Here is a 23089-nt window from a genome sequence, read left to right as displayed (position 1 = left end):
CTCGGGCATATGACGGTCAAAAATTCACAGGAAGGTTAAGTTTAAGAGGATACCTTGCTCAGGAAGTTTTACACAGGAGGGTCAAAAGTCCATCTTAGCAACCTGACAATCAAGGAGAAACAGAAATTTAACCAGAAGTCCACGTTTGTCCTGTTTGGCTAAAAGGTTAGAGGGGAGGAAAATATTTTGTATGTGAAGATAAAAGGTAGAATACAGGGTAGTTAGTATGGGGAAACCCAGCCGGATGGGTGAGGTATAAATAATAAATTATTATTATGCAAGTCATGAAGTCAGAGAGATGAAAACTTGCATAGCTGGAACCGAATAGCTGCAATAAATAAAAAATACTTCAAACCGTATGAGAACTGGAACACTGAAAATAGTATAGAACTGATGTAACTGGATGAATTTATCTCAGTTGGGTTTTTTTTTAAAAAAATTGCTGTTCTGGGTAAAATTATATTATTTCTAATATACATTTCTCAAAAATTGCTAAACATTGCCTTACTAGATTATTAAGAAAAACACAACTTGTTTTAGAGAAATTTTGTCTGGGGCTTTGTTATTCACCCCATGCCTAAGTGCCTTCTCACTCTACCCAGTATTGGAAGTAGGTTGGGCCAGTTAAGGTACAGAAACCAGCATGCAAGGATTGTATAATGCAAGCGATTATAGAATTGCCCATCTGTTTTATTGACCAACACAGCAGAAAAAGCCAGCCCCCACAAAGAATGTTTTCTTAAATAGGGAAATCTAGTGCCCATTCATCCATGCCAGCATGTATTTTATGGCCCTGATCTGTCCTTTGCAACAACCTAGTTCTATTGAGGGTTCAAGCCTTTACACTACAGGAATCAGATGAAAGGGAAAATGTGAGCAGTTAGCACAGGTAAAACAACATGTACTCAATCTCTGATGGAGGAAAAGGCTCACACTTCAAGACCGTGTTTTAAATAGGTGAGTTACTAGCAGGAATGCCCATTCTTGGTCAGACTTGGAGGGGGACTACCAAGGACACCAGGGGTTTTATTACTCCTGTTCAGACTTAAAGTGCAAAGTAGAATCCTTGAGAAGGCACGCTCCACAGAGCTTCAATAATGGGAAGGACATCTCATAGGTAATTTAGGTCTAGACTAGTTCAGGGTGTCCTCATTTATCACTCATTAGCTCATGAAGGCAGAGTTCCTGCATTTACAGTCACCGAGGCAGCATTAATTAACCCCTTAATTAACCATAACGTACAGGGGTGTGAGCAAACTATTGCTTGGCACATTTTCTTTTTAGTTAGGGACTGTAGCAACCCTTCTTAGTCTGGCGGATAAAGAAAAATAAAATATTTTAAAAATATATTTTGCCTTAAAACAGAAAAGGTGCTTGGGTTGTTTTTTTTAGCAAAAGGCACCCATGTTCTTCAAGGATATATCAGCAAGCTAGTTTTATCATCCACCAGCCCCACGTATGTACTTTCATGTCAATTCAACTGATGTCCTGCAAGCTTTGATGTTTTCCACTGTCAAGTGGCTACCCTGTGTTCAACAACAACAACAACAACAACAACAACAACAACAACAACAACAACAACAACAAAAACAGAGGTCCAGTGCCGAGGGCCTTCTGACTGTTCCCTCCCAGCAAGAAGCCAAGTTACAGGGAACCAGGCATCCACCGGATGTCAAAGAGAAAAACAACTACCAGACTTTTAGAAGACATCTGAAGGCAGCCCTGTTTAGGGAAGATTTTAATGTTTAATAGACTATTGTATTTTAATATTCTGTTGGAAGCCACCCAGAGTGGCTGGGGAAACCCAACCAGATGGGCGGATTATAAATCATAAAAATAATAATTAACAACAACAGTTACGTAGTTAACAACATTTATATGCTACTTGATTGTGACAAAACTCTAAGCAGTTTACACGAAATATTTAAATTATATTATTAATTTTATTATTATTACTACGACTACATCTATTAAATTCAACAAGGTCAATTCTAAGTACAATTTAGCTGGAGACAACCCTAATAATTGTAATAATAGGACTAGGTCCATTAGATTAAACAAGTCTGTGGTTCACTCTGAGTAGAATTTAGCTGGAGGCAACCTGGAGGGCTGTATCCAGTGTTAGTCCTACTTAGAGTAAACCCACTGGAATTGATGTGACTAACTTGGATGCAGGGCTTTTTTGTGACACTACTCACTGCCACCTCTTTCTATGCAGCCCATGGCAGCCATTTTGTGCTGGCACCCACAGCACTTTTATCAGTAGATGAGTACCAGCGCTTCATTTTGTTTTTACTAAAAGAACAAAAACTGCTGCAATGGGTCAAATTTCAATGGGTCTGCTTTCAGCAAAAATTTGTTTCTGTGTGTGTGTAACCTGATAAAATATGGCAGCTCTCAGAAGACTCATCCCACGGCCTAGGTCCAAGACTCATCATCTGAGCCACAAGACAACCCTTTTCAAAAGACCAAGATTTGTAGGTACAGTGAGGTGGCATGATGATAAATTCTTAGTTGGGAGTGTCTGGAGTGTGGCCGGACAACAATGCCTCTAAGCAGGCACAAAAGCCTTTTCTGTAAGGCGAGCTTAGCTTGAGACGGTAGCAATGACACGTAGGCCCAGCCAACAGCATTCTGGGATGCCTCTTTTTCAACTTGGCCACCTGGCAATTCAAATCGCTCCACTGGATTTACATAAAGACGCTGAAAGATGTATGATAAGAGGGTAGGGAGCAGAAACCAATGCACTCCCCCTCCCTGATACTTCCTATTCATTCTGTGCATTTTTTTTACCAGTTTCCTCTTCCTGCTTTTGCCTTCAAAAGGTGTCTGTGTTACGCATTTGTTTTTAAGAGTGCATGTAACACTGGCTTGTGGAGGGTTATTAACACATGTCCTGCGGTTATGAACTGACAATTTAAGAACGGCTTTATACTGAATAAGACCATCTAGCACAGTGTTGTCTTCACTGACTGGCAGCAGCTCTCCAGAGTTTCAGACAGGGAGTCTCTCCCACTCCTACCAGGGGATGCTGGGGATTCAACACAGGACCCTCTGCAGGCAAGGTGCATATCCTCCACCGCTGGGCTACAACCCTTCCACATTTCACCTGTGCTTGCTAACAATGTAAGAGGACCCAGGGGCCCATCTGGTCCAGCATCTTGTTCTTACTGTGGCTAACCAGATGCCCCATGGGGAAGCACCATTATCCCCTCATGGAGCACCCTCAGAATACAGGTGGATGAATATGTCTTGTTTGCCACAATTCTGCATCACACACACTGCCTTTTTCAAATCCTCATGAAAATTCATCGGCATCTTAATGACCCTGTCTCCTAATATATATGCATTTTTCCAAGTGACTTTTCCTGGTATAAAACATTTTATGTATGTGATTCTCACCCACCAGTGCATTCATATGCCCCACTGCCCCTAACGTGTGTTACTGTGCACATTTTTGGGCTGGATAGTCACATTGTAGAATCTGGCAAAGTGAGAAATTTCAAGGATAGCTGCCTTTCCAGTCAGCATTTAGTTTCAGGAAGTGCAAATTAGGTCAGTTTGCATTTAACAGAAACCAATTTGTCCTTCCATCCCTACCTCAGAGTATCCTTTCATTCCCCCCCCCCCCCACTGTGTATTTTTATTTATGCTTTTTTGGTTTTTACAGTGTGCCTTACTCATTTTATCTTACACTATTTTTTTCAGGCTTCCCAACCTAACCTTCAGTGGCATTCTAATAAAGTCTTGGTTTGCTGCATTTCCATTGTTCTCTTCACCTTATTTTAATTCTACCAATTCCTTGATTTTATCTTACTGTTGTTCAAAATGTTGCTCCTTCTTGCAGATCAGTTGTAATATCATTTCTTTTTAAATATTCTCTGAAGTATTCCCACTCAGCCCTTGTCCTCCCTTCATCACAATCCCTTATTTTAGTGGTCATGTTCACTAATTCTGTGAACTCTGTGAACTCTGGTCAGTTTATCTAACCATTGCTCTTTTGTTGGTGTCAGGTACCACTTATACACCATCTTTATTATATTCTCCTTCATCTGGAGCAAGCCAAAAAAATTGTCATTCTGTTCCATAGTTTCTGCCAGGCTGAGATTTTGATATTGTGTCCAATATCTACTGCCCTTTGAATCCTCTATCAATTCCACCTCCCAAATGAGACAATTTCACATCATCTACCTCCTGTGAGACTCCACCCTTAGCAGTATTTGGGGTGGCGGGGCGGGGAGCACTTCTGTTTTAATTTACAGTATCTGGTGTGGCCACAAACTCCTCTCTACCACTGCGTAAACTTGGATTCTTTATGCTGTAATGCCTCGCTGAAGCAGCTGATGTGTTGAGGCAGACAATGTGGTTATCCACATCCATTATGTAGCTATTGGCAAAATTATTAATCCTCACATATGTACATTAAAAATCATATCCCAGTACTATGGGGATTAAATGGCAGGACAAAAAAAGAGGACGTTGTTAGCCTTTATGGTTGCTAAGAAACTCATACACACTTGTGAGCCTGGAAAAATAAATAACCAGCATCTGCTACAGAATTGTCAGAATTGTCACAGCCCTGGCCACATTTGAACTTATCTCTTATCAACTTGAGTTTCATGTGGACACCTATTTGGACATCTGGGCCATATTTACACTGCTCATACTGAGCACTATGATACCACTTTAAGCATTCATGGCTTCCCACAAGGCACCCTGGGAGCTGTACTTTGTTAAGGGTGCTGAGAGTTGTGAGAAGACTCCAGTTTCCCTTCCAGAGCTACAATTCTCAGAGTGGTTTAACAATCAATCCCTCCTCACAGGGAATTCTGGGAATTTGCAGCTCTGTGAGGTGAACAGGGTGTGGGTGTGGGTGTGTGTCCTAATAACTCTCAGCACACCTAGCAAGCTGCAGCTCCCTGAATTTGTTGGGACTATTTAAAGCGGCATCACGGTATGATTGTGGTATGAATGTGGGCTTATATTAACGTGTCTGTTTCTCTTAAACTGAATGATCAAGGTGTCTCCCCTGCCAGGTAAGACTGGAAGAAATTTAAAGACTATTTACAGAAATATTGTAAAATTAATGAATGCTAGAAGGATGTTGGATAGAAACTAAGTGGTTTCCAGCTGTAATGCTTTAAGAGATAGGAAAAAAGGTTTACAAAAGGCTAAAAGCTTAATGGTAAGGATTTGCTGAACTAACAAACTGAAGTGGAATACAAAAAAGGGAGATACGAGGAGGTCCGGGGAAATAAGTGTAAGGAAGATATGTTATGGAAAATCAATGTGTTTTTTAACTGTCTTTATTTTGTATGTTTCTTTTTATTTTTCATTTTTACTGTTATACTTTAAAAACTTTAATAAATATCTTTAAAAAAGAAGAAGAATGTACTAATGGTTACTGCATCCATAGTGTGAATTGATGGTGTGTGTTTTGATACTACAGTATTAGTATTATTCACTTTTTTTTATTTCTCTATTTTATAACGTTCAATTTTATTTCCTTAATAACCCCCGTTTTCACTTTCTTTGATAAATCTGCAAATTAATATTGTGTTGTTGTATTCCAATGGTTCTTTATGCTTCATCAAGAGACACCACTGGAAGACAACATCTGGCAGCTAAGCCTACTGTAGGGCGAAGAGCAGGAGGTCCGCTTCAACTCGAAGCCACTTAGCATTCCAGATTCAGGTCAGCAAAAGGGATTCCCTTCATCCTCTTCTGCTTTGCCCTCTGAAACCAAGCTCACAGATGGAAGCAACCACTGGGTCAGTGAAGCCACACCTTTGCTAAGGTCAACCCAGTTTCAGTAAGCCACATGTAAGCTTTTCTGCATTGTCAACAAGCTGGAATCTAGTCTGTTTCTAGATCACTAAGGCAAAGCCAACTTTGGATTCTATTTTAGGCACCGAGTATAACAATAAATGAAGTATCAGATTAAGGCATGTTGGCTTAAAGACATGTAAATGTGTCACTTTACAGGAAACGAGAAGTTCTGCCAATTTACAGTCCCTTCCTGATAAGAGAAGCTTGATAAAATAAAGGGGGTGGGGTGGAAGTAAACACCAGCGGTCATGTTTGGAGCCTTGCTAGTTCTAGGGCTCCAGGGTCACTGACTCAAACATTGGAATACAATGGAATATCCGCTAACATTGCGGCTGCACCTGTGTTGCTGTTTTTAGAGATACTCTACAAGTCCTAAGGCAGTGGGGTCTTCCTAGGGTGAGGAGAGAGAAAGCCACAGAAAAAAGGTGCACATGAATGGTGTGTTTAAGACTGATATATAAATGGCTGCCATGTGAATAAGTGCAGGTCTACGAGGGCTAAGCTGTAGGCAACTGAGGGATGCTAGAAGGCAGGAACAATGAAGTCAGAAGCAAACAAATACACTAGAGAAGGGGTCACTAATATGATGGCCTCCTGCTGTTGCTGAATGACTCATCATTCCTCACCATTGGTCAGCTGGCACTGATGGCAGCTGGAGTCCACCAATTTTGGAGGGACCATGTTGGTTACCCTTGCCAGGAAGACTATTGCTGTGCGTGCAAAGTCCCAGGCCAAACAGGAAGCCCTCCTGTCTAGAAACACCCAATAGCATGGTCAGGTAGGCAGAACCAGTTTGGATCCTGGAAACACATAATGCCCAGAAAGATGCTACAGCATGGACTTGAAGATGCTTTGCTCTCAACAAAACCAAAACATAGGTCCGCACTTGCAAATTATATCATCATACTATCCTCCTGTGAGTTGCTTTAACAGATTGAAAAGTTGACCAACATAGCTTTTTCATTAAAATCTGATTATGCCCACTTTTTCTTCAGAGGGCTCAAGGTGTTACCCAGGGTTCTCCTCCTTCCCATTTTATCCTCACAACAACCCTGTGGGGTAGGTTAGGCTGGGAGACAGGCATTGGCTCATGGTCACCCAGTGGGGAATCTGAACCCTGGTCTTCCAGGTCCCAGTCTAACATTCTTACCACTACACTGACTCTGTATGTTCCAAATAAGTAAATTGTGTTCCGTATAATGAAAACATGAGTCTCCTAAATTCCTGTATAATGGGAACAATGCAGAGGGTGGTTGATAAACAAGGTGCATAGCAAACAAGGTATGTGTGGTGAAAAGAACAAAGGACACCAAATGTCAGTCATCCCCAAGGGTTCTTTTTATTAAATCACATCTGAAAACCTAGAAACTTTCATTTATTTCGGAAATGATAATTGAATACAGGTGAGTGAGACAGGAGATGAGAAGCCCAGCTTGAAGAGGCGGGAGGCGAAAGACCACCTGCACGGTGATGAACCAACAAGGCCAGCCTTAAAACTGCTTAAGGACAATGAAGGGGGTTTAGGAACTAAGAACTGTGTTGCTGGATCACACCAGGGTCCCAGCCTCTTCTTCCCAACAGTGGTAAATCAGATGGAGCCAGGGACTGAAAGCAAAGCTCCAGTTGTATCCAACATTCGCTGCCTGCTAGCGCCAAGGCTGTAGTGGAGAGGTGAGCAACCTACTTATGCCTCTTGCACAACTATGTTACACTGGTGCAAAACATTTCAGTAGCAGAGACAAGTATACTGCTAAGTGATTTTAATTCAGCGCTACATTGGATACAACCCATTGGCCTTGGTGGGAACCAACAAGATAATTCTTATGCTCACAAACCTCACCCTATACTCCTGAGGTCGGCGGCTGCTACAGAGAGAACTGCACATAATGCTATGGGAGGCAGCTCTCACCATCCTGACCACAGGCCATGATGGAAGGGACTGATGGGTGTTGTGGTCAAACAAGAAAAGGAGGGCACCCTGCTGTCTACCCTTGCACTTCTGTTTTAGCATCTCCCACTGCAGAGGAGGCAAGTTTCTTCTGCAATGGAAGCAGCTGTGTTGAAAGTAGCAATTCCTAAATGCAGAGTTCGTTCTCTGTCCTTTAAATGTATCACAGCCTGTGTCTTTTACCAAAAGCATAACAGAAAACTAAAAAGCAGCCCAGTTCCAACACTCAAAAGCTTTCCAGTTTCAGGAGCTTCATCTGTGATGTTCCAAATATCTCTCTCACTGGGGGAATTAGACACAAGAAGCTAGAGCTTGCTTTGCTCTTCTGTATTTATGTTACATTTTTATATGGCCCTTTCTAAAAACAAAACTCAGAGCAGCACCCAAGGTTCTTCTGCCTTTAAGCACACAATTTTATCCTCACAACAACCCTGTGAGGTAGGTTAGGCTGAGATATAGTCACTGGCCCAAGGTCATTCAATAAGTTTCATAGCCAAGTAAGAATTTGAATGAGGGACTCCCTGGTCATTACCTGCAGTGGTGAGCACTACACCACACTGAATGTCTTCTGTATGCCTCCCCCAGTCAACAAATATCTCCTTCAGATTATGCAGGACAGGTAATACTATCCACTTGTTTGTGAAAAACAAAAACTGAATCTATTCACCAACACAGCATCCTTTGTGATAAGACGAAATCTATCAGTGCCACTAGTTTGCATCAATCCAACTTTCTAGTTACCCTCCAAATTGGGACATTGTGAAGACATTTAGCTAACTGTCATATTGGTGAAATGCCCTTGACATATAGCATCTTTTTTCTATCCCAGGCCTCAGTGTCACTCTACAACCCACTGTGGAGAGCACTATAGATGCTCAGACCAACCCAATCATCCCTTTTTGCACCAAAAAAATGGCAAGGCTGCAAAACAAGCTAACAGTAACCACAGAATTTGGCACATGCCCATCCAAAAGTCTAGGAATCTGGCCAAATATAATATTTCCCCTGTCCAAAGCTTGAGGCTCATAGCTACATTGGAGCCAGGATGCTATTTATGCTCAACAGAGAGAATGATCCTGGAGATCAAGATGGTAAGACATGGCATGGGCCTCACAAAATGGACTTCCTTGGAGAAGACCAAGGGCCAGAAAGAATGGGGTTATTGTCACAGGAGACCCACCTGATGTGTTATTGCTGTATACTGGAATAGGTAAGTTCTAATGCAACCCCAGTACAGTCCTGGTCTTCAGTGAACAGTACAAATTGCCAATTGTAATGAGCAATGAAGTGAGGATAAAATGCCACCATGTCAGCTAATCAGTTATTTCATTTTATTATATATATTTTTTAAAGGATTAGGTTTGGGACAAAATTCAGAGGTTCATGGCTTTAGAATGCAGTGCACTCCTTGCCGTACACAATTTTTCCATGCCAGAAGCTCAAAAACTGAGGTACATGGTGCCCAAACAGAATTGTGTCCACATTGAGGCCACCTTCTGCTTGGGGACTTCCAGAACTGAAGCGCAGAAACACAATGGGGCATTGGGAAGAATGCAGTTGACTGTATTGAATGGTAATTTGTTATAGCTCAGTGAGGAAAACATCTTCCCATGCCGAAGATTCCAAATTCAGTTCCTGGCATTTTCAGAAGTAGAACTAGGAAAGACTTCTCTGCTTGAGAAACTTGGGAAACTGAGGGCATTCAGAATTAGGCAGACCAGTGGTCTGACTTAAGCTGGGGTGTTACTTATGTCACAAAGGCATGTATATATTTTGCAGGAGCAAAGAAGTGGGAAGCAATGGTTGGACACCCATCTCTTTCCCAGAACATTCTGATTTTGCTTGGTTTGCATTAAGAGGCAGTTGTGCAAGATAATTTTTTCTTCTGCCTTGCTAAGAGGGAATTTCAGAGAAAGCCCAGGAGCACTGCAGTGAATGGGGCTACTGTAGATTTACCAAAGTCCTCCCAGAAGATGACAGGAGGTATCCCCATCAGCCCTATGTCCACATGGTGCTCCAAACTGACCACTGCTGGTACTAAAAACCCACAAGAATTATGGTGGTTGTACCAGATTCATGTCATGCAGGGTGGTGGTGCTGAAACTGCATCACAAGAGAAAGCATGACTTTTAAAATAGGAAAGTACCCTACCTAGTAACAGCATCTCCTTATATGAGTTCCCATATTTCCATAGCATTCCCTGCACAAGGAAGTCCACCAATGCCACTTTATAGTGCAGAGTGGAAAGAGGCAGATAAAGACCTGACTTCTCAGAGACCTTCTGATTTGCCTTGCTTCTCTTTTCACTAAAGGGTATGTCTTTCATGAAATATTCAAATGCATAGTGTGGGGCTCTAAGTATTTATTCTGAAGCAAAAAGAATTAGTTCTTTGCATCAATGATTGAAGATTTGCAGGCATTTTACGTTCTGTAAAGATTATATTTAAATGAGTAACAAGTACTGAAAGGGATCATAGATCAGGCAGTGGTGCATCTGAAAAAGATGCATGGGCAGGACCATGCTTTTGGGAAAGGGTGGTAGCTCAGTCCTAGACCATCTGCCTTGCATGCTAAAGGTTCCAAATTCAATCCCCAGCATCTCCAAGACAGGGCTGGGAAAGACTCTGTCTGAAACCCTAGAGAGCCACTGCCAGTCAGTATAGCTTTTCTCAACCTGAGGTCCTCAGAAGTTGTTGGACTACAACTCCCATCATCCCTAGTTAACAGGGCCAGTGATGATGGAAGTTGTAGTCCAACAGCATCTGGTGACCCAAGGTTGAGAAAGACTGGCATAGACAATACTGAGCTGGATGGATCTATGGTCTGACACAGCATAAGGCCGTTTACTATTTTTAATTCAGGGTTCTTGGCAAATAGTCCTGTAAACATGGGAGTGTTTAAATGGTGCTGTTGTGGCTTCTCACACCATCAATCAATAGACTTGTTTTTGAACTTTACATTCATTAAATAAAAATCAGTTCTGCAAAGAGGTGACATTGTATTCTGCTCAAGGAAAGCTGGATTTTGCAAACCACATGGATGATGTACTGTTTCTCAGTGTTTGTATTTTCAGCATCCTGTTTTCACTGCACACAAAGGGGAACAAAAGCTATGCAAGGAGGCCACATGGCCTGAAAAACCACCTCTCCCTCAGTTCTAATCACTGAGCACTGCCTGAGAAGTTGCAACCTTATCATCCCATCCTCGAGGGCTAGAACCCTGCTCCCATCCTTTTTAACAAAACGCTTCCAGTGTGCAGTGGCCAAAAGGAGGGCTAAAAAAAGAGTGCCAGTAGAAAGAATTTTTGGGGAGAGGTATACTGAATTTGGCCCCAGATTCACAGACTTCAGGAAGGATATGCTGACCAATAGATTGCAAAGGGATCTTTTGCAGAAGGCAAACTGGATCAAGGAAAGCTTGAAGTGGGTGAGCACATTTGAAGGGACAAAGTGTTAAAAGTAGGGCTATGTAAGAGACTGGCAGAAATGAGGACGAGTGTCTGTTCACCACATCCTCCAAGAAAATGACGAGCCAATGGCTTTGAACTACAGGGAGGTAGATCTGGTTACAACATAAGGAAACACTTTCTTACCACAAATAAGAGTAGAGGTTCATGGATAGAACAAGGTACTCAGGGAGGGATATCAATGCATCCCTCTCCTGGGTGGTTCTCAAAGAAAAGCATTGGCTCTGACGAGACCCTTCCAATGGCATAACTCTACAGCACACACACACACACACAGAGAGAGAGAGAGAGAGAGAGAGAGAGAGCGCGCGCAGGCGTCTCTAAGGACTGTTATACACTCACAACTCTCCCCTACATTAAGATCTGGGAAATCAGAACATACAACTGTCACATGAAGCTGGAAACAGCTAGAAGGCAGGGCTTAAATTTTTTTTTAAAGGAACTAGACCAGGGCAGGGGCAAAGGAACGGGGCTGCAGTGGGGGCAGGCTGCCCCGGGTGTCACCACTGAGGGGGGTGACAAAATGCTGGGCGGTGCTCACAGTGGGGCCTGCAGCACGCCCAAGCCACGCATCTCTCCTGGGAGTGACGCAGTGGCTTGGGTGCCCGCAGGCTCCACTCTGCCCCAAACAGTCCGCCCACTGCCTCCTCCCCAGCTGTAGGGCAGCTGAGTGGGAGGAGGCAGGCAGACTTCTCTGAGGCCCCATGGAGCGTCCTGCCCCAGCTCGCCCTGGCCCTGGGGCACCGCCCCAGGCACCTGATCAGCTTGCTCCACTGCTGGACCAGGATGGTCCAATGTGCGGTCTGCCTTTCTGGGTGGCCTATGGCAACATTCGGTGCTCCCCCCCCCCCGCCAGTACTCTGCTGCCTTCCCAAAGCCCACCCGGCTTTGGGTAGGAAGCATGACTACTCTGACAGGGTACTAGAGTTCTCCTGCCTCCTTCCCAAAGCCTAGTAAGTGCTTTCCCAGCTCTAGGACCCCCAGTTAGCCATCTTTGGGAAGGCAGTGCAAATGCTAAGGGTGTGTGTCAAATTTTGGCCTCCTCACCGCTCTGTATGGCAAGGGCAGTGTGTGGCCTGTGAGTTCTGTGTCAAAGTGCCCTTGCAGCCTACTTGGACCATCCTGACCTAGACAGATTTATGGAGGCCAAGTCTATCAGTGGTTATCAGCCACGAGGACTAAAAAGAGAGCCTCCATGTTTGCAAGCAGTCTACCATAGATATTTGGATACTAGAGGTGAAGTTGCAGTGGCTGCCTCCTCCATTGTACACCCTGCTTACGAGCTTCTCTGCAGGGTCATTCAAGGGGTGGTTGCTGGGAGATTGACTGCTGGATCTGACAGACCTTTATTCTGTTCCCCTGTGATACAGTTCTTTAAGTGTGATTTCCTTGTGCCAAAATTTTTTTATGGACCAGGCAGATGTCATGCTGGCTGCCTGATCTGCGACATACAGCAGAACGCAGGTTCTGCACTCAGCTTTCTCTCACGCTGAGATTTCCTGTGTGTGAAGAGCATCATGTATGAAGCGGTCCCCATCCCACCAAACGGCTGCCACTACCCTCACCTCTACGCAGAGGCTTTGTGCTAGGGAAGAAGTGTTTGGTTGCCCCCTAGTGGCACAGCTAAGATGCTAAAACTTCCTACTCCCCACCCCCTCACCCCTTTTAAAGAAAAAATAGTCCTTTGCTTAGTTAAGTATTTGCTCGACAGTGTCTGTGAAAAGCAAAAAATAGAATCAAAGCCTTGTCCCCTGCTTTGCATAACAAACAGCAATGAGCCAACTGTGTGGGTTAAACAGTCTTGAGTTTATGTTTTTCCTAAACTGTCTAACTTTTGTTTTTGAATAGTTATTTCCAACTACTTTCCCGCTTCAGCTTCAGATCTTTTGATGATTAGGTTTTTTTGGGGGGGGGCGCACACACACACACACACACACACACAGATCCACAAATTCCCTCACATGGATCTTTCCCCCCAGCGCAATATTGAAATTTATGTTCTCCTGTGTGCGGTTCTCAATGAAGGATTGCCACTGACAGATAAAATGACAGGTTGTAGAATACAGTTGCTGTACAGATTTACAAAAACAAAAACAAGAAAAACCCTTCGGGTTTGTTTTTTTAAAAAGAAACATATTTAAAAAATTCTTTATGATTGAAACAGGAAAATTCCAAAATCTAAAACACCCATTGCCATTTGAACAGTGTGGATTTTACAGCAGCACTCTCTTGCTACCTGGGATGCTCTCGTTAACGCCGCTTCTCAGAACAGCTTTTGTAGCATTAATATGGGCAGACAGTGAGGGTTGCAGTTCCATCATCTGCCCTGGCAATGGTACAGATACCAAGGGTGCATGGAGACCATCACAACAATGGAGAACATGGGGTGGTGGACTTGTTAAAGTGGGGTTTTCATTTTACCACAAGAAAGATTTATAGTGCATATATACTTGTTTTCACTTCACAATCTTCTTAGAAACTAAGAAAAATAGGGGAGGCCAACTGAGTGCTTCCAAAATACTTCGCTTCATGGAAAGAAGTAAGACCAAGAAATTCCACCCAAAATAACCAGGGAGACTACACCTTTGTCACAAAGTGCAGGTTCCTCAGGTATTCATATCACCTGAACAGGTAGGAGGACCACAAAAAACCTAAAACGTGGCTATGTCACAGCACTTCTTCCAAAAGGTAAATAAGCACAGGTCTGGATCATCCAAACTACGATCAATCACAGATAATAGACAAGCCCAGTATGTGGTAAGAGCCAGTTTGCTACCAGCAAATTCCCTTCTCTGTGCAAAAGAAGGGGGGGGGGGAGAGAGAAAGGGACACCATATCCCTATGTTGAAATTCTGAACCATACACAAGCAGATGACATTCCCTCTGTAACTAAGCTGTTCCAGCAGACATTTCCCTGATTCCTTATACAGCAGCCATCTTTCAGAGAGAGAAAAAACCCAAACGACTAGGTTAAGTGCAGCAAGAGAGAGTCTTTCGAAAGATGGCTATTCATTTCTAGTTTGCAATATATCTACTTGCGGAAACAGACCAAGATCCTTCTTGGCCATGTTGTTGTATATCTAAATGAGAAAAAACGGCTGGCAAAAGAACATTTCGCCAAGCTGCAAATCAGAAATTTGCTTGAAAGGACACCTTGACCCTCTTAAGAGAGCCTACAGTTGAAAAGTGTCCCTCCACAGCTAACCTGGAAACCAAGTAACAGCAGACATGCAGGTCTGCAGGAAAAAAGCGTGTGAGAAAACCATCCTGCTGGTGATTACATATATATATATATGTCTACAGAAGATATATTCCTATTTCAAATATATTTTCAAGCAGACCAAAAATATCTCATCTATTAGTTACTGATGTGTGTTTACAGCATTAGCTAATTAAATATTCCCTCTATTCATATAAAAAAGTGTGTGTGTGCGTGTGTGTGTATGCATACACGCACAAACACATATACACATATATGTATATATATCCTATTAAAATGGACAAGATTTTAAAGCCTGAACTTCCTTTAATCCATTTCGGACCATTTCAGACCTCACATCTCAAAAGCACGCAGGGTTGAGCATGGTGTTCCTTTGCCTGTGAAAGAAGAGGAAACATCCGCACATGAAACCACAAGGCATTGCACACAGGCGATGCTTCCCCCATTCTAGTAGCACAAGAAGAAGGGGGCGGGGGAATAAAAGATGATCAGTTGAGTTTTTGTAGTTAAGAAAACCTGAGCTTGGAATGTCTGTTTAAAAAGGACCTGCAATGGAGTTTGGCCCTTTGTGATCAAAAAATCAGCTCAGTTCCATGAGGATATTCCTATCCTGTCCTGTTCCAACAGTGCTCCCTCCATCAGACACTGCACTCCAGGTAAGCAGGCTGCACTCTCCAAGTCTCCCGACGTTCTGACAACACTCCTGTTTTGCTCTGCAGCACAAACTACCACCCCAGACGGGGTGCCTAAGGCCTCCCCTGTGCCTGCGAAAAGGTCTCTCTCTTTCCCTCTGCACGACACTTGGGACTCCAATAAAACCAACCCACTCTCAGCCACTGCTCGCTTGGCTCACAAGATGTCATCGTAATCCAAAAGCTTGGAGTGCTGGCGGGTCTTCCAGAGGCGGTAAAGGCGGAAATCGAAGTAAGTCTCGATCATTTGCTTCCCTGGAAACACAACACAGAGAAGGCCGAGTCAATACCACGTAGCAAGGTTAGGTCAACGTCTATGGAAACTATGTTGGTGTAACCCCTTGGAGTCCACAATTCATGGCCCTATCTGCAAACTAAACATTTGTAGCTCTGCTATGCCACTTTAAACAGTTATGGTTTCCCCCCAAAGGATCCTGGGAACTGTAGTTTGTTAAAGGTGCTGAGAACTGTTAGGGAGATTCCCCATTTGTCTTCAATGAGCTACAATTCCCAGAAAAGTTCAACAATAAGCCCCCCTTCCCAGAGGACTCTGGAATCAGCCCCCACACCAAGCAACAGAGCAACCTACCTTGAGCAGAGAGTTCGAGAGGAGATTCAAAAGTAACCCGACAGGGGTTCATCAGATTCTTCAGATTCTGGAACAGCTGAAAGGCAAAGGAGCTTCACAACCACTGATTTCTGACCAGGGTCACTGTTTGCAGTTGGCAGCCTTGGGCAGCTGCCAATTGCACAGCTTCTTGCCAGGGCCCACGGCTGTTGGAGCACAGGAATCTGCCTTATACTAAGCCAGGCCACCAGCCCATCTAGCCCAGTATGCTCTACACTGACTGTCAGCAGGGTTTAAGGCGTTTCCTAGCACTACCAAAAGATGCCATTGGAGATTGAACCTAGGACCTTCTGCATGCAAAGCAGATGCTCTGCCATTGAGCCATGGCTCTTCCCCACTACCCAGTATGTTTCACTACTGTGATATCAGACAGGAAAACTTTGAGAAGTTATTTCCAGAAAAGAACAGCACAGAGGACAGAGCTGGATCAGAACTGCTAGAGCGGCCCTCTAGAGCTCTCTATCCGGCTCTTGGAACTCTCCCTGGACATGCCCACTCCCCACCAGGCCTGGCCTGCATGCTCCATGGAAACTTTTGCCTATCTGGGATGTAAACTGTTGTAAACTGTTGTCATGCTTCTTGCTTGCTTTGAAGGGAGGATGGAATAGGGGGTGTGCATGTGTGTGCACATGTAGCAACTGATTTGCATAGCTGGGATGTGGCTTACTGTGCAGAGGTACAAATCACATCTATTGCCCCACCCAATTTTTTCCTTTGGTTCCACCCACCACTGGCCTGTGGGTTTCTCAGTGAAATGTGGCCCTCAGAGGTTGAAACAGGTTCCCCAACACTGTGCTGGAGCCACCTGGAGCCTCTCTGGGGAACAAGGTAGCAGGCCTCACCTTCTCTCCATTGTGGTTCCCAAGCACGTAGCACCCCATTATGTGAATGACGTTTGGCTCCGGGTTCAGCTTGCTCATCAGGTGGCCCAGCCGCTTCCAGAAACTGGGGGGGGGGTGAGGGGGGAGAGAAGATGGAAGAACCCGTTAGTCAGTCACAGAGGGGTCCTGTCAATTGCCACATGACCTTTCCTGGCTGGCTGGTTGCCTAATGTGTGAAGTGCAGGCGAATGGAACTTGCCCCCACCATGCCTGGGCTCAGAGACACCCACCACCAACACAAAACACACTGAAACCTTCCTTGGGAGGTTGTGAACTTTCCTTCCTTGGAGGTTTTTAAGCTTTAGCTGAGATTCCTGCATTGCAGAGGGTTGGACAATTCTATGACCAAAAACATGTGTGGGCAGTCCGTTTTGGGAACCCTCCTTTTTGTGGTGTGTTCACAATGATTTGTGCTTATGTTGGTATTGGGGCAGTTATACGTGCTCCCACTTTCAATAATGTTCATGCAAAACATGATTGGTGGGGAGTTCAGTCCCACTTTGTGTGGTATTTCCCCTGCCTCCCCCAGTGGGTCAACTCTATTGACAGGTGCAAAGGACCACCCACCTGGCACCAGAGTGATGTCAGATGGTCAACAGCTGAGTGGTCAAAGCTGGTCTGCTGGGGTGGCAGGATATCAATATTTGGCTCACTGGATCAAAAAGGTTTTCCCACCCATGCCTTAACCCAGTGATTCACAACCCACTCAGGAAGATAATAACAAACAAACAAAAATCCTAAACAGCAGCAATTAATTGCACATTTATTCAAAATCCAATGAAAACTATCTAGTTTAATTAATTCAACAAAATTGATGAACTTGATCCAGTGACACCAGTTTTTCAAAGTTTGATAGTCATTATGCCATCAGCATTGCCCTTCCAACCCCTTGCCTCTTAGTAATTCCACTGACCACCCAGTGGAATTTGGGAACCCCTGTTTAAACCCACTGTTTCACCTCTGAATGCAAATAGTTGTTTCCTTCTCATGTCCACTTTTGCAGATCATTCACTGGTGCCTGGTCTGCTTAAGTCTTTACCCACTAGTTGCACCAGCCTTTGGCCAGCTGGCATCCTCCAGGCACTTTGGACTACAACTCCCAACAGCCCCAAACAGCACAGATTGATGCTAACCTTCCCCTACCTCAACCCCCAGGTAACGTCAAGCTTTGGCATATAACAGAGAGGTAGTGTGGTGCAGTGATTAGATCGTCAGGCTAAGCCCATTGGCGGAGGAAGAGGGGGGAGCGTACCGCCCCCGGCATCACGATCCTGGTGGGGTGCCATCATGGCTGCCCCCCCACTGGGTGCCACACCCCCAGGACGCGCACCACACACCCCGGGACATGCGCCAGCCACGCCCCCACCTGCTCTCTGCCCCTGGTGCTGGAGCATGAAGCTCCACCACTGGCTAAGCATCTGGGTTCAAACCTCTACAAAGCTCACTGAGCTACTGTTGTCTCCCAAGTGCTCCATCCCAGAACTGATTGGTGCCTGCTCTTTCAGCACCAATAAATAAAGGCTTAATTATTCACTTGAGCCTGTGAGTGATTCACTGGCCTCTATGCTTGCTGCTTTGAGGTTTGCTCAGTTGTGCTGTTATGATTTTAGTATTGATGTGTTACTTGGTGTGTGTTTTTGTTGGCTATGTATTTTTATTGGCAATGAGTTTTTTTATGGGCAATCAATCTGTAGCTCGCTCTGGGATCATCTTCTATGGAGAAGAGTGGGGTAGAAAGATTTTAAATAAATAAATGTGTTTGAAGGGTAGGACAAAAACCATGTAAGACAGTCAGCCAAGGTTGATTGGTTCTGGGCCAACACATCCCAGATTCTGCACCAGAGAGATCTGAATGCAGCGATCCATACATAAATCCCACAAACATGAATGTATTTGCTTATTTATTTTATGCTGTTTAATGCGCTGCAGGAGGTTGGTCTAGGTGATCCTTGGATTCCCTTCCAGTTCTACGATTCTATTTTGCTACTCAGGAGGGGAGAGTTCTATTGGAAGTCATGAAAGCTTGCTTTCTCCCAATCAACAACAATCTGGAAGCTTCTCCAGATTCCAAATTCTATGCAAAACCCTGCACAATTGCTGTGCACATGTAGAGATTTCAGACAGCCAAAATGGACGGGCAATTTTCTGCAGTCCTAAGAACTGGAAACTATATTGTTGATATTATTAGAATTAATACACTGCCCTATACCAGCTGGTCTCAGTATAGTTCACAGTGAATGCTGAGATGTTGAAACTTTAGTCCAAAGTTCCACACATGCAGGATACACATAGCTGTGGCTCCCAAATGAGAAACAAGCAAAAAGCCCAGGATCCTCTCACTCACTAGATCATGTCTTCCTCCTTCTCCACTTTTGCAAAGGTTGCAACTTTATTCTTCAGAAGGTACAAGTGGCCTGGACCGCCCTGCAGGGGGAAAAGAGGCAGAGTCTGGAGAAACAGCCTGCATGTGCTGCAGTAGAGCTGTTGCAGTTACTGCTTTTCCTTTATTATTTGGCCAGCTTCACCTAACGGGAGGCACTTATTATTCATTACATTTATTTGCTGCTTGCAACAAAAACATCTCAAAGTGACTTACCATTATAAAAAACATACGTAATGCAAAACTTAACATGCATCAAACAAATAAATAAAAGAACCATTAATTATTAAAAGTATTCATCTTTCAGTGGATTACAAAGGACAAATCCTACCCCCCCCACACCCTACTAAAAGCTGAATAGGAGACCCCCTGTTCTCTTCACAGAGCTGCAATTCCCAGAGTTCTCTGGGAAGCACTGATTATTAAACCACTCTGGGAATTGTAGCTGTGAGGGAAATTGGAGTTTCCTAACAACTCCGAGCATCCTGGACAAACTAGAGGTCCCAAAATTCTTTGGGGGGGGGGAGTGATGACAGTTGAAAGTGGTATCATAGAGCTTTAACGGCATGGTGCAAATGCAGTCTTAGAAGAGGCTTCCCCCTGCTCTCTCACAAAAGAGAAAACACCTCTACTAAGCTGCTGCTTGCATCCTCAAAAGGCAAAGGAAGTGTGTCTGTTGCTTTAGAACTTTTGTTTGAACATGCAAATTAATCAATTAAAAAAACCATACAATCAGTCAACTATCATTCTTAAAAGCCTTGCTTTCCAGTGATTTAACACTGAAATTCTGCTAATGTTTATGCAGAAACAAGCCCCGCTTGAGTTCAGCAGGGTTCACTTACTTGAAAGTCCACCCCATGTTACAGACTTCACTGATTACATTTTAACAGATCTCTATATTGCAAAAAATTTCAGAGGAAAAGTTGACATTCCCCAGGAAGTGGGGCTGATTGTAAAACCACTTCAGGAACAGGAGCTCTGTGAGGGAAGCAAGGGGTCTCCTAACAACACTCAGCACACTTAATTAACTCTAGCTCCCAGAATCCTTTGTGGAAAGCCATGACTGTTCAAAGTGGTATCATTGTGCTTTAAATGTACAGTGTGAATGCGGACCAATAAAACTCCAAATATGCCCAGAGAAGAAGGTATTGCTGAACAAGAGAACGCCCACAGGTATTGGGCGTGTGTCTGATGGGGTGGAAATGTGAAAACTCCAGGCCTTTTGTGTACTCTGCTTTGTTTTGGAAATTTCAACAACGTACAATTGAAAAAGGATAAGGAGGTGGACCAGGCAACACACAAACAAGGGCTTTGACATTTAGAAGATAATAATGAGAATAGCCAGTCCTGATTAAGCCAGAGTGCTTAAGAAACATGACACATTTTCTAGGCCTTTGGAGGTGGCAGTCTGGTGGGGGTTAAGTATAGACTTTCCAACCTCCTTCATGAATCAGCACCAACAAAAATGGAGGCTCCAGGAAAAAAATCTGCTGTTGGTGGTTGCCAAGGGGAGGGAACAGACCTGGAAGATGGTGCTGTGCAGTCTAGCATCTCTCAAAAATTGGGAGGGTGAAGCAGAGAGGGGAGTTTATGATGGGATGGGGGACCTCAAACCCAGGGGGATGAATGCATGGCCCTCAGAACTCACTCCAGGCCACACCCCTCACTGTCCCCTCCCCTGAGTGTGTTTGCCTGGCTGCAATGTGTCCTTGAACCCTGTTCACGCCTTTTGCCTGCCCTGATGGAGGGCAGAAAGGAGTGTGTGTATGTCAATCTCTGTAGAAAACTAGCCTACTGTACAAAGGCAAAATTGTGATTCATTGCCTCCGCCCACATTTGCCACTGGCCCTGCCTACCACTGTCATGTGGCCCTCAGAAGGCTGCCCAGAAGGAAATCTGGCCCTCAGGCTGAAAGGACTTCTTCAGTCCAGCTTCTTGAGAACAAGCCAATAGGGGGAAGGGCTGGGGGAAAGTTGTGAACAAGGCAGTGGTAAGTGAATCCAAAATTTGGGAAGGAAAGGAACGACCAGGGGGCATTTATATACCTGACAAAAAATCAGCATCTTCCAGATTTTGCAGCCCTTCCGGTAGATGTTCAGCTTCTTCTCAATTTCCTCTATGGAAGAAAGGGAAGGGGCAGGTGGGGGGCAGGGAGGGAAGAGAAGGGTATATAAGACATGTACAGCATGCAGGAAAAGGCTTTGACCAAGGTGCAGATATCACCATCATGGTGGAATCAAAGGGCTGGTCCATAAGAACTTAATGGCAGTCCTACTGGATCAGGCCAATGACCCATCTAATCCAGCATCCTGTTCCCACAGCGACCAACCAGATTCCCCATTGGGAAGCCCAAAAGCAGGACCTGAGCACAAGAGCAGAATTCTAACCTCCTGTGAGTTCCAGCAACAGGTATTCTGAAAAATTGCTGCCTCTGGCAAATGGAGGCAAAGCAAAGCCATCATGGCTAATGGCCACTGATAGCCTTCTTCTCCATGAATCTGTCCAGTTCTCTTTTAAATACATCACTGCTTTCGGTGGGAGTGAGTTCCATAGTTTAACTATGTGCTGTGTGAAGTAAAGCATTTGCTGTGGTGCATTTAAATGTTTTTCCGTCAGCAGGTCTGGAGGGGAGGTTAAAGAAATGTCAGCATAAATACCCCTGCAAATCTGTAGAGGTAAAATTGATAACTTGAGTTCTTATGCAGAGTTCTTTTTATCATGATATACCGTATTTTTCACCCCATAGGGCGCACTTTTCCCCCTCCAAAAATGAAGGGGAAATGTGTGTGCGTCCTATGGGGCGAATGCAGGCTTTCGCTGAAGCCTGGAGAGCAAGAGGCATCGGTGCGCACCGACCCCTCTCGCCCCCCTCCGGAGGGCTCCCCGTGCTTCGGGTGAGTGTCCGCAAGCCTCGCGTGCCTGGCGGGAGGTCCCGCCGGGCGCGCGAGGCTTGGGGTGGCAGCCTGCAGCCCAAAGCACGGGGAGCCCTCCGGAGGTGCACCCTATAGGACGAAAAATACGGTACCTAAGATTTTTTACCGAACTCTTTTTACAGAAATTGCCAGGATGATCAGATGCATCTTATGCTTCCAGATCAGAACATATCCATTCACCTCTTCGAGGGTGGCTAATGTTCTCCTGCATGTAAAATTTGCCAGGAATTAATTTTAACAAACTTATAATTTCATATTTTTTTGCACCCAGCATTTTATAACACAATGCATTTACTAGTAATTTGATTGCTATGGTTTTCTATTTTGCTTTGCATTACTTTATATATGCATGTAAAAAGTTTCTTTCTGAATACAGTGGTACCTCTGGTTACAAACTTAATTCGTTCCGGAGGTCTGTTCTTAAGCTGCAACCATTCTTATCCTGAGGCGTGCTTTTGCTAATGGGGCTTCCCGTCGTGCATGCGCCTCTGGCGTGCGATTTCCATTCACATCCTGAGGCAAAGTTCGCAACCAGGAACAGCTACTTCCGGGTTAGTGGAGCTCATATCCTGAAGCATTTGTAACCAGAAGCATTCGTAACCAGAGGTACCACTGTATTGGTCATTGGCCACAACAGAGAAGTTGGTTGATTGTCTACTCCTCTTTTAAAACCCTCTGTGCTGACTGAGGCTGAAGGGGATTGCAGTCCATCAGGCCTAAGAAGATTAGAAGGAGGCCAGCAAAAGGCACCCCAGCCCTTCCTTCCCCTTTTCTCTAGAGATGAGCTTCCTTTGGAGCCAGTGCGGTGTGAAGAAACCTTTGTCTTGCATTCAGAACTAACAGTGAAGCAAAGGTTCTAGCCATTTGTCTCAGGGCACAATGTCACCCACCCACCCACCAGTCCCAGTCCCGTTCAATTCAGCTTAATTACCAAACACTCACGTACCCAAAATATCATCAAAGGTGGCATGCTCGTGATCCTGGAAGCAAACAAACAGAGAGGCATTGCTTTTTTATTTTAAAAACACACCACATTTCAATCCATCAGAAAGGCACAAAGCGCATTGTGCTAGGCAGAAAAAAGTGATACTAACTTTTTTAATGAGTTGGAA

The 23089-nt window shown here is 44.4% G+C and overlaps 1 protein-coding gene and 1 long non-coding RNA gene across 3 annotated transcripts in view; one reads left to right on the top strand and one right to left on the bottom strand.

The window, feature by feature from the left end:
• Positions 1–2019: 2019 nt before the first annotated feature.
• On the top strand, positions 2020–8431 carry LOC309523714. Its single transcript, XR_014215556.1, has 2 exons — positions 2020–3065; positions 5596–8431. It is a non-coding gene; the product is annotated as an uncharacterized lncRNA (long non-coding RNA).
• NSMF (NMDA receptor synaptonuclear signaling and neuronal migration factor) overlaps positions 7144–23089 on the bottom strand; it is a 55221-nt gene continuing 39275 nt past the window's right edge. For both annotated transcript variants that reach the window (XM_082207713.1, XM_082207712.1), the window contains 6 exons: positions 22924–22957; positions 21090–21160; positions 19009–19088; positions 16626–16728; positions 15745–15820; positions 7144–15410 (listed from right to left, as the gene is read on the bottom strand). In XM_082207713.1, the coding sequence (XP_082063839.1) occupies positions 15313–15410; positions 15745–15820; positions 16626–16728; positions 19009–19088; positions 21090–21160; positions 22924–22957 (462 nt within the window). In that variant the 3' untranslated portion in view covers positions 7144–15312. The remainder of the gene's footprint in view (positions 15411–15744; positions 15821–16625; positions 16729–19008; positions 19089–21089; positions 21161–22923; positions 22958–23089) is intronic.

This window comes from Podarcis vaucheri (genome assembly GCF_965113315.1).
Source record: "Podarcis vaucheri genome assembly, chromosome: Z".
Taxonomy (NCBI): domain Eukaryota; kingdom Metazoa; phylum Chordata; class Lepidosauria; order Squamata; family Lacertidae; genus Podarcis; species Podarcis vaucheri.
Note: the sequence above shows the minus strand (reverse complement) of the source record. Positions and strands in the feature narration are given on the sequence as shown.